The sequence below is a fragment of the Anticarsia gemmatalis genome, chromosome 18, assembly GCF_050436995.1.
Source record: "Anticarsia gemmatalis isolate Benzon Research Colony breed Stoneville strain chromosome 18, ilAntGemm2 primary, whole genome shotgun sequence".
In the NCBI taxonomy this organism is placed as follows: Eukaryota; Metazoa; Arthropoda; class Insecta; order Lepidoptera; family Erebidae; genus Anticarsia; species Anticarsia gemmatalis.
Window position 1 is genome coordinate 11,823,592 of NC_134762.1, and position 12,591 is coordinate 11,836,182.

Sequence of the window (12,591 nt, forward strand, 5' to 3'; positions counted from 1 at the left end):
CAGAAACTAGATATTAGATCGGCACCTAGATATATGCCCATGAAGAAGTCAGCGGCGGCGAGGTTGGTGACGAGGAAGCGCGGCACGTCGATGCGGCTGCGGCTGCACACGAGCACGAACACGACGGTGCCGTTGCCGAGCAGCGCCAGCAGGAACACGGCCCACACGCCGCAGCGCAGCGTCCACCAGTCGAACAGGTCCACGCAGGGCAGGAAGGGCCCCGGCAGCGGCAGGCAGTGCACGCGCCGCGCCTCGCCGCCCGCCCCCGCCGCGCCGCCCTCCTCGCTCAGCTCCACGGCGCCGGCGCCCGCCCAGCCCTCCAGCATCGCCTGCAGCCCACCGCCGCCCGCGCCGCTCAGCTCCGACACGTTAACTGTAACACACGCAAAATGTCAGCGACGGTCATCTTTGAAACGCATGGATTATAATCATCTTATAATATTGTAAGTCGTGTAACTGCGACACATATCCTTGATTGGAATATGATAGTTGCCTACCAGTCAAATAAGTAAGCTACTCTTTATGAAATGTCAAAAACACATTTCGACGTAGTGACGCCACTTTTGCAGATTTTCGTTGATATCAAATGAGTGTCTAATAAAATGTTTCAGTTTGTACTAATTACAATTTCAGCATTATTTACGAAAAACGCTACATAGCCAGAGCATTTTAGATGAACCTTTTACGAGTGCGAGTTGAATAATTTTTCGTTAACCCAGGCAACTACCCAATTATCACGTAAGGGCCGGATAGAACAATAGTTAGGTATCGTGTGGCACGGTGGAGGGTGGAGGGTGGAGGGCGGAGGGAGTACGTACAGTAGTGCGACCAGATGTCGGTGGTGTTGGCCCAGGCGGCGGGGTCGACGTGCAGCGGCGGCAGGATGACCACGTCGGAGGAGGCGTCCTGGCCGGGCGCGTCGGGCTCGGCGCCGCCCTCCATGAGCGGCATGAACTCGCAGCAGTGGTAGGCGTACGACAGCACGAGCGTCTGCACGCGCGGGAACGCGTCGGGCGGGTGGAAGTGGCGCAGGTGCGGGTTGTTGTGCGCCTTCAGGTGCAGCAGCCGCTGCAGCCCCGCCGCCGGCAGCCACGCGAACACGTTGTTGCCCACGTTCCTGCGAGCACGCACACACACACACATACACACACACGTCACGTGACAACCATTACACAACGTTTGTGTCGTGTACAGTCGATTGCCAAAACGCTTTCTATGTTAATAACTTTGTTGTACTTAATTCTGAACTGTCAAATTACAACACTGGCTGATTCACGATAGCGCTTATTCATACAAATAAAATAAAGTAAATGAATGGAATTGAAATAATAGCGTTTTCGGCAATAACAAAAAGTTTCTTGGCAGTCGGGCGTGCTAGGGGACATTTGCGAGTTGTACAATAACAAGCAAACCATTAGCTAGTATAGGTACGCTAAGAATTAATGATATATCAGTAGACTCACAGGTCTTCAAGCTTGGAGACAGGCACGAACGCCTCGGCGTCGATGTGCTCGATCATGTTGTCCTCGAGGTTCCTGCGACACACGACACAAACAATAGTATGTTAATATCGGTTCTTAATGTTTGTCACTCATACACAACGAGAACAAGACACACCCTGTAGCTCCCAGTAGAAACTCATTATGCTACCAACTTCATGACTTTTTATGCTTTTATTGTCTTTGTTCCCAGAGAATATTCTCCGTATAAGGATAGACAGATTTAGCGCACATTTTTTATGGTTTTTAAACTGTACTCGCACCTACCGTTACAAAATAACAAAAACCTACTTACAAAAACGAAGTGCTTCTTGATCACATACCTACATGTACGAACTGTTAGAACTATGTAGGCAGTAGGCAGTAGGTACCTACTACACTATTACACGAGCGGTCGTTGCGCTACATACACTTTGTTAAGTGATATTAAATGATATAAGATGATCGTAAGGCCGGGTTGCTATTTGTACTTACGTAATAACGTTAAAGAAAAGCAATTACAAAAAAATCTGAAAAAATATAGTGTGTCCCGCGGGAGTTGCGCTGAAAATAATCACATGAAAGTTTCGACCTTTACGCGTTTATGGCGTTATTATGCAAATAGCGGGCTCCCCAGTGATCCGTCGACAATTAGCGGCGCGTGGTCCCGAGCGGCCCGAGTGGGGCGAGTGGAGCGAGTGGGGCGACACGCCGGCGCCGCCCCGGGGCACGCCGCTCCGCACGACTCTGTACTGTACACAGTACACGGAGGCTCGACGGGACTCAGGGGACTACCGAACTAAATCTACATCGAACCACTTTTTACGATACCCATGATACGTTACACGACTATACAGGGTGGAAGCTTTTGTGCGAGAAAATACCTTGTTGATGACAAAGTAACTCTGCAGAGGAAGAAAGCTCTTTTTATGCGTTCATATTAAGTAAATAAAAAACGGCCGTATAATGAAATGCCCCTAGATGTATGTTTACAATACAAGTAGTCAGTAAGGTCAGAACAAAGTTGTCATAACAATCATACGTAAGTCGCACCCCCGGTGCAATACTGTCACTTATGCAAAAATTTAGTTTTTCAGGAGAAGCATTTAAAACATTAAAACCTCACACAAAAATTACTTCATAAGATATCTATAGATTGGATTTTTTTAACAAAAGTGACAGTGTTGCACCGGGGGTGCGAAGTATTGAATGAATAGCAATTTGATTGTTTGAAACAACTGTTACTGGTTTGTATTTTTTCGTCCGTTGTATTGAAACATCACTCAAATGTTACGCGGATTTATTTTTGAGTTTGTAGGAACTATTTTCTTATGTTACAATCAAGCCAACAAAAACATAAGCTTATTTGAAAATGTACTAGTGGGCTGCTATAGACTCTATCCAGCTAAATTCCTTGTACCTTTGGTTGTACGTTCGTATTTATCCCCACAAGAAAAATTAAAAGGCCGCATCCTATATGTACATAGGTAGATAGAGCCACCACCTGATCGTAATATGTAGATAACTGGTGGTGCGCTACTTTATATGAGGCAGTAAAACATGTCGGCGACACTACGTGTGGCCCCGACACATACACAACACACGTTACATGCTATATACATACATACACACACACATACATGTACATACACGTATGATACGAGCGAGCACAGAGCGCGCCGAGCTGTCGGCTGTATTGTGAATATTGTGATATTGGCTTAGCGAGGAGCCTCGCAATCCGGTTATATGGCCTATATCGACGCCGGCTCACGGAGCGACGCGGAGCTGTTCGCAGCCGCCACCTGATACTATGACACTCATAATGTGATAACAAAAGGGAAAAGGCCGCGCTATTTGTGTATCTATCAATACTATATACAGAACCGACCATTCAAAGCTTATGTGTGTATTTTTCATTTGGATCTCCTTCCTTTGTCACGTAGAAACTACAGGAAGACAGTGTAACCGGCTCTATATATTTTCACTTTGCCAACAAAGTCGTGTCAAGGATATGGAACCTTATACCACCCACACGTCACAAATCTTGAAATTCTTATTTGCTATTCGCAGAGAATTTCTTTAATTCGGATATCTAACAATAAGGGTGACCGTAGTTTACGAACAGTGCGCACCTGAGACTGAGCTGCGTTGAATTATTAGTAAAACGAGTCTCTTTTATAAAACGATCCGCGCCATAATTAAACCACTTTATAAATACTGGTATGATCGTGCGGCGCGGCGCGGCTCGTGTACCGCGCACCGCACATTCGTGATTAAGGAGCGCCCCTTTCTAAAATGTGATAACGATTTAGATTCATTTCAATAACAGGTTGTTTACGAAAGCTCTTGCAGTGACGCTGAGCCACGCCAAGCGCACCGAGGTACCGAGCCAGCGAGCAACAAGTGATAATTACCGACTTGATATATTATATGTGTGAGACGTGCGCCGAACACACGTCACTTGCAAGTTGCATCACACTCGCGTGGAGTGCAGGCTTCACCACCTAATACTTCGGTAAATAGTTATATAATTTAATTTTATTTATAGTAACAGACAGTAACAGTTCTGCTAAAGTCCCGAGTCTATCACAATGACTCTATGACTCTATCAGGTAATAAAAGCCCGAGATACCATACAAAAACACTTTCTTACGCTGTATATACAAATTTTACTGAATCTGACTGATTTAAAGGTAATAGCACACACATTGCAAATCTTATAGCGAGTAGCGGCGAGTACGCAGTAGCGGAGAGGTGCAAGTAATGCTGCGCCACCGGCAATGATTTATAGCAGATATATCGCACGCACGATACTAGCTGATGTTACACTAACATCGCGGGATTATTGGCGTCTGCTCACACATATGTATGTACCAGCGCGTCCATCACTCACGCGAGACTCGGGAACCATTACTAACGTTATTGATGAACCATTTACATAATGTACGTACTTACACCGCTTATATACGTCGAGTATGAGTTATGTGCCACATATTACAGCGCGTACAGCGAGCTACGACGCTAATCGAATCATAACAGTTCAATGTTGGTTTGGCGAAGTATACAGCATTAGTTATTGGCGCCTTGCCACAAACAACTATCCAACTCTAAGGCCGGGACTCCACCAAAGCAGAGATGTGTGCGGTGTGCTGTGTGCTGTGCGAGAAGAGATGTTTTTCAGCTCGCGGGACTCCACCAAAGCGGAGATGTGTGCGGTGTGCTGTGTGCTGTGCGATAAAAGCGTGTGCTCGCGCGCACGGTACTAGCAAGATGGCCGGCCGGCGCGCGCGCGGGGTTCTGCGGGTTGCTAGCGGGCGAGAGGGGGGAGGGTGACATCGCTCACTGCACGCCGCTCACATCTCTCGTCTCCACTGCGCGTCGTCCGCGCACAGCTCACATCTCCGCTTCCATCGCGAATTCGCGACATACAAATATTACACATCTCCGCACAGCGATCTCCACTGAAGCTGAGCGGAGAGGAGACGTGTCAATAACTCAATTCTATTGGTTGTTTAAAAAACATCTCCTCTCCGCTCGTCTCGTCTCCGCTTTGGTGGAGTCCCGGCCTAAGTGTTGTAGATTTGATTCCCAAGCGAGACAAATATTTGTACAATATCAGACCAAAAGTTGTACGTACGATGTAAAAGCAATCGTTTCAGATCTGATAATGTCGGTGTGTTTTCTGTCCGGGATTGTAAGTTGTGCGAAAAGTCAAAGGTAACACCAATCGAAGGTTACGGGGATTATTTGGAGCCATGGGTAAAGTGGGATGTAGAGATTAGAGCGGTCGTTTAATACGCGTGGTGCGTGGCTCAGGTAGTGAGTGCGGGCGGCGGCCACTGCGACCTTGTGAGCAAAGCCTACGGCGCGGAGCTTACGGTGTGAGCCGCAAGGTCGCGCGATGTGGGTCACCGACACACCGACACACCGCACGCAGCGCACTCACCGCACTCGGCGCACCCGGCGCATGCACACAGTCACTGTGGTGTAGTGCTCGCTCAGTGGCCGCTCATTCACCGCGTGTCCTTAAGAATGGACTTTGACATGCGATTGTAACTATTAAGGCTATCACTGATAGGTAATCTTTAACAGAACCAGTTCCCCTCCCTCGCAAACAACATTATAAATAATGTCGAAGCAAAAAAGTTTGCCGAGGTCTTTGATCCTCTTTATACGCTAAAGAGGACGGCAGTTTTGGAAGAGTTGAACATAAAAATAAGAAATATGAACTAATAAGTATCACTTATATTCACACTTAAGAAAACTTGTTGGTACTAGAGATCGTTTGTCTGACCACGCTCGTGAAGTATTCAATTGTTGTGTGAATAAAACCTTCTTAATATCAAACTAAAATATAAAACTTTCCTAATATCCTTGACAATGTATTGAAGTCCGTTTTAATATAAAGGTAACAGCAGCCCGGAGACGCAGTCGTCGCATAATAAGTACTTATCTAAACATCGTAGAGATTGTTGTTAACTTTTCTTAACCCGCTGGGAACGAAGTACGATAAAAGCTCCGCAAGTATAATCAACAGTACAGTTGTACACTCATTACAATTAAAGCGGCTCTATCTTCTGAAGTGCTTGTGGTGAGTTGTTCACTGCTAGATGTACTGAGTGTTGGGGTGGTGATGTGGTGACGTGGTCACGTGGTGACGTGGTGACGTGGTGACGTGGTGACGTGGTGACGTGTACTCACAGTACTTGCAGGTCGGGCGTGTGCAGGAAGGCGTCGGAGGGCAGGCGGCGCAGGCGGTTGCGCGCCAGCACCAGGTCGTGCAGGCGCCGCAGACCCTCCAGCGACGAGCCGTCCACGAACGAGATCTCGTTACCTGACAGGTCCCTGCACATAATACCTTTGATTTTTAAACTGTCCCTTGATCACTGCTACTAGGTTCTGTAAAAATCCCATCCTGCTGTTTTGTTTTTATAGAAGCTAACAATGTAGACTGTCCATCTTCTATCGATAGTAAGGATCGACAGACGTAGACGTAGAAGTATTCCGAGGCACGAAAATATTTTGGAACTTAATTTTCAGGCAAACGTTAAGATTATCTTTACAGAAAATACCAATAATAACGTTTTCGCATTTTAGCTACGTTTCTCGTGACATAGATATCATAGTGAGTGTTGTGAGTGTTGCGTGAGTGCACTTCACTCGTCTACTTGACACTCAGAGTTTTATTAATATGGGGGTCAGGGGCGCGGCGGTCGAGTGTTGAGTCTGTCTCCAAAGTTGTCGGTGACGGACGACTCGTCCGCCGGCCACTGCTCACGACGAGACGCTTACTGACGGCTACAACTTATGAGTTAACTATGCTATTTTATCTTAACCTCTTTTTAATCAAAAAAATTAGGAATAAAGGCTGATTTGATGAAGAAGAATATGAAGTTTTCGTTTTCGTTATAATATTGCTGAAAAAATATTCAGCAGCGCCGCGCCGCCACTTTCAGTGTGAGGGTTGTTCAATGTTCGCAGATGGACAAGCAATTAATCACGTCCACGTACTATCGCGTGTATCGCGTTGTTCTGACGTGCCACTATACGTAGCGTGTACACTTTACACGGTGGAATCGTTTTATGTCGCTTCTCGTCTACCCATTAATACAGAGGTAAATATGAAAATTAAGCGTTGGTTGGTTTCCCAATAATCAATATAAAGTGTCAAATTTCAATTAAAGGCAAGTATCGTGAAGAGTAAGACAGTAAGTCAGTGAGGCAGGTGTACTCACAGCACTCTCAGCTCGGAGCAGTCGCGCAGCTCGGGCACGCGCTCCAACATGTTCAGCTTCACGTCCCTGACGACACACAACACATCGTTACACAACATCACACATGCATGACACGTGGCACGTCGCTCACTTTCACCAGCTCATCACGACGGTTACGGGAGTTCCTCCCGCGGGACGAGCCCTCCTCGTTAACTAAATATGAATACCAATTTGCGTCGACACCATTCAAAATATTCAAATTGGCAATTTACAGATTACATCTCGTTAATAACTGTGAATGTCCGGAAACGGGTCATTAGGTCAATATCACTGAGTGACGAGCACCGAGGGGAGAGCGGGGGCGGGGAGGGGAGGCGCGGGGGGAGGGGGCACAGATGTCTGTTTACATAATATTGTATCGACAGTTTATATTTATAGCTGATCCCATAAAGCGAGGCCAACGAACAAACAATATTGACGGAACAAAAGGATTGAGGTGTTGCGAGTGTTGTGAGTGTTGTGTGTGTAGTGAGCCGGCACTGAGGCAATGTTCGACGTCACGTGTGAGCTGATCCCCAGCATCCCCAACTCAATTAAAGTAGGGCGGCACTTCACTCACATGTTCAAGCAGGCTCGTGTCACTGATCTATTTATTAGGATTGAGAGTGTCAGGGGAATCAACAGCCCCTTCACAATCCCTGAGTAGTGCGCACACGTGCACAGTGTCCTCGCGCTCTTCACTCAGTAGAGTCAGTAGGTGTACACACTCACAGAGCAGATCCGCGCTTGTATCCAATGCCTGGGATTATCTGTGGAGCGTCGGTCGTCGTCTCACCACTCTCACCTCACACCTCCGCTATACATTCGGACTAGTTAAATCCTAATCGATTTGCAAAGCTCCGCTCTTAAGTCGGTTTCCGTTCGGATGTGGGTTACCATTCTACATTCTACACTACACTGTAATATCGCTACCAAAGCGGATGAAGCAAATGAATACCTACTCGGAAATTGAAGAATACTAGGGACTTATTTGTTACCAAGGAATTGTCGCGGTTTGAAACTTAAATGTCATAGGATAGGACGGAGTGTGGGTTAGAAATATGTATTGTTATTTTGTAGATGAACAATGAAGATGAACAGATAGTAATGTAGTATGTAATAGTGTAATACTGACAGTGAGCGCAGCTGCGGCGTGTGCTTGCACAGGTCGGGCGGCAGCGCGGTGAGGCGCGCGCGGTCGGCGCGCAGCGTGCGCAGCCGCGACGTGCCGTTCAGCGCCGGCAGCACGCGCAGCGACCGCGCCTCCGACACCACGCTGTACACCACACATACACGTTGTACACACATATACATATATTATGTACTCTCAGGTAATACAAGTCAATACTACCTCATGATCTGATCATTACTATCTATCTATAAGCTTGAGTTACTAATAGTACCTATCTATATATCTACATTGTAGAACTTTCCTGAAAAAGGCTTAAACATTATACATTAGTTGGGGTCATCGATCTTAGTAAAATACCGTCTTATCGTGTTTGGGTGACCTAAACGTGTCAATGTTTTAATGAGCAATCAATAAACTATGAAATTATAAAGACATACATATATTATATACTTGAGCTTTAAGCAACTTGGACAGTAGCTGATATTCATGAGGCACACACGGTCAACAAGGAAATAAACAACAAAATCAAAAAGCATCTGGAATCAATGCTTATAAGTTAATTATATTAATACACTTAAGTCCGGTTCCATTTGGAAAACTAATTAAATAAACGGTAACAACGGCGAGCAATGAAAAACGTAATGAAATTAAGTGACGCCCGCGCTCTCTGTCCTCCTTCCTGCCTCCTTCACGCTCATGACGGTCATGACGGATATACAACAAGTAGCGTCTGTCAGCGACTCGGCTGACGGCGCTGAATCCGCGGTACTCCGACAAAAATAAAGAAAAATATCTCCAACGCGATTACGTTTTAAATTGCGGGTACATTATACAAATTTCCCTCGGCTTTTAGAAGAAAGCTGAGCCGGACTATATTACTTTTAAATTGAGAACATAAATTAAATGTTAATAGCGAGTGGGAGTCTATCATTATTCATGTTTTATTTTTTATGCATCATGAATAAACATTGCTGCGAAGCCTAGACAATTGTTTTATCCTGGATCTCAAACAAGAATAGCATATTCATAGGATATTCAATCACTTTTTAGATATCATTGTCCGAGACTCTACAGCAACATTTCCATAAATATTATACGCGGAGCGGACCCACTCTATAAAGTTTATTTCACGTGTATGTGTGTGTGAGTGTGAGTGTGTGTGTACGCAAACAGCTGGTCCGGTGGAAGAGTAAGTTGATCGAATTACATTATACTAATGATAGCAAACAAAGCTGATCATTAATCTGGTGTGATCCGGCGCGTGTGCGGGAGGGTGCGTGTTTGTCCTACTTCGAGGGACCTTGACCGAACAATACCAGGAGCATATAACAGCGTGGTGATCGTATCGCACGCATGCAGCAGTTAACATTACCACCACAGGCACCGTATAACAACATTACTACACTTGCCCCCTTCGCGTGACAGCGCCGGGAGGAGGGAGGAGGGTAACAACTTTTTTAATAACTTGCGACGATATGCGTGTGAGGAAACTTCACGGTTCAACAGAAATGCGTCTCTACATAATGCTGTTGGTCTGTACAAACAGTATGCAGCCCTCATTTTCTAAGAGTTTTTCTGAATACTATAAAATTAGATACTATTATGTATTGTTTTATCCACGAATCAATTGACGTTATCGAATTACTTTCGTAGAATAAAGGAAAGAAGCTCTACCTTTTTCGAACGGGAGGTAATTTTATTAACTTTGACTGTATGTACGTCGTCGGATAACAATAAATATTATTGGGTCGAGATTACTATTATGAATTCATTTTAACTCCAAGACGCTGTATTAATAACTAGCTGACCCGCGCAACTTCGCTTGCGTCACCTAAGAGAATGGGTCAAAATTTTCTCCGTTTTTGTAACATTTTTCGTTGCTACTCCGCTCCTAATGACCGTAGCGTGATGTTATATAGCCTATAGCCTTCCTCGATAAATGGGCTATCTAACACTGAAAGAATTTTTCAAATCGGACCAGTAGTTCCTGAGATTAGCGCGTTTAAACAAACAAACAAACAAACAATCAAACAAACAAACAAACTCTTCAGCTTTATTATATTATATTATAGTATAGATAGATGGTTGTTCTTAAAATTGTAATAGATTTTCGTTTCGTATTTTGTGTCACGCTGTCATTCACGGAGAATTTAATATCAAATTGTGTTATTAAAATGCCGTAAAAGATGATGGAATACTTTGTTTAACCGTGACCGTACTCGCGGTGCTCGGCATGTGGGTCATGTGGGACAACAATGTGAACATTTTCCTCGTGTCGCTCATGATCTGTCTCTACGTCCCGCGTGCCCGTGAGCCCGTATGGCCGGGTCCCGACAAAGGCGACAACACCGATGTAAACAACTTACAGTATATAAACAATTTCCCTTCGCTTCAGGACCTCCCTCACTCCCGCACCCACTAATATGTTTACTAAACATTTTTCTATTGCAAATATGTTGTTCATTCGGTATGCTGTGTTTGTGTCGTTGTGTGTGTGACGTGTGTACTCTCGTGAGACCTGATACTGGCACGTCATCTACTTATGATATTATACTGATGGTTTTCAATTACATCCTCTTTATCATATATCTCTTATGATTCACTAAAGCTTATATTGGTAAAACATAACTTTTATAGCGAAGTAATGGTCAGCGGTCCCTCGAGGGTGACGGCTCCGGCGACAACTGTTTATGTTTGTGTTTACGAGCGGCGAGTGCTGCGTGTGCGTTAATACTTTAATGTCCCGCGACGAACACATCAACACACTACGATAAAAACACATATTTGGAGCTTTACGACCGCTATTAAATCACACAAGTAATGCCATCAAACAATTAGTAGCACGATCTCTTTCCCTGGGCTAATGCTGACGTCAAATTAGCACAAACACGGCCCCGGCCGGGAAGGTAGTCGTCGCATGTTATCGTCGATAGCGGTATCAGCTGTCGCGGCAGGCGGCTCGGCTCGTCGCCGGCGCGGTGCCGGAAGCGTCGAGTGTCGGCGTCAGTTCCGCGGCTTATCCACCGGATCCAGTTCCGGCGCCGGTGCGGAATAATTTCCGATGCGGCATCGTATCGCGGCGCAGTGGCGGCGGCAAGCGAGCGCAGCTCTACGAGGGAGGACACCGGACGGACGCACTAGTCGCTCTGCTGTGACGTCATAGTTGCAGCGTCGATACTGCGCCCGAGCGCGGAGGACGGAGGACGGAGGGGAACGCACGCAACACATTCCTGCACCTCACATGTACGCTACTAATAGTACATACCTAGTATCAGTGCTATCTAGAACAGATATTATTAAATTGTAACCCGGTATTTGTGAGCTCCAGCGTACGCGTGGATGTGTTACACGCTGGAAATAGTAGCCTACTTATAAATGTGAAAGTTTGGGAGGAAGTCAAACGTCGTTGTCAATTATTCATATATTTTCCTATGTCCTTTATATTTGTATAGTATAATTATAATAGACGGTATCACACTCGTATGAGACTCGCGCGGCGGCGAGGGCGGATGGCAATGTCTCTATAAATTGTAATGAGTCACTCGACGCTAACAACTGTCACAAGGGCGTGTTTTAATTAGAGGCAAGAATAGTCGGGGCCACGTCGACGTTTCCTTATTTTTATTTGTTTATTAGATGATCTTTATAACTTGAACATTGTAGTAATATAATTAAAGCGCTCTACTACTAATGGTCGCCGTGACCCTGGCCGCTGCCGCCTCCGCCGCGCTGTGCGTCGACGCGAGAGAACGAACCACTTAGTAATTGTTTACAAAGATGGTTTAATTGACATTCAGCGAAGCGTGGAATTAAAATCACCCTCTTGATCTCTACTGATCAAACTTTACTCACATTTCTAACAATTTTGTATCAAAGAGTTGAAAATCCTTGATTGGCCGATCGTTTACATTATTTTTAACGTTTATAGAGCGCAAGATTTTGTAAACATAGCTCCCTGAAATCACCTAACACGGATTTCATCAGTAAGAATAGCGGAAACTCGTGACGAGCAGGAGCATTACATAGCATACATAGCATCACATGTCATGTGTTACATAAATATGGCAAGTTCGGTGAAGGCATCGCATGAAGTTATTGTAAACATGGTCCGGACGTCGCCGCGTCGTCAGCACAAACACCAAAACAACGAAACCTTGGACTTGTTTTGGTGTCTGCTCGCCACTGACCGCTGCGGGCAACTCGTTCCACCAGCTCTACCTACCGCTCA

At 45.5% G+C, this 12,591-nt stretch overlaps 1 protein-coding gene across 2 annotated transcripts in view; it reads right to left on the reverse strand.

Moving 5' to 3' along the window:
* rk (G-protein coupled receptor rickets) overlaps positions 1-12,591 on the reverse strand; it is a 51,352-nt gene that overhangs the window by 2,576 nt on the left and 36,185 nt on the right. For both annotated transcript variants that reach the window (XM_076126316.1, XM_076126317.1), the window contains 6 exons: positions 8,367-8,507; positions 7,214-7,279; positions 6,180-6,323; positions 1,464-1,535; positions 819-1,117; positions 26-373 (listed from right to left, as the gene is read on the reverse strand). In XM_076126316.1, the coding sequence (XP_075982431.1) occupies positions 26-373; positions 819-1,117; positions 1,464-1,535; positions 6,180-6,323; positions 7,214-7,279; positions 8,367-8,507 (1,070 nt within the window). The remainder of the gene's footprint in view (positions 1-25; positions 374-818; positions 1,118-1,463; positions 1,536-6,179; positions 6,324-7,213; positions 7,280-8,366; positions 8,508-12,591) is intronic.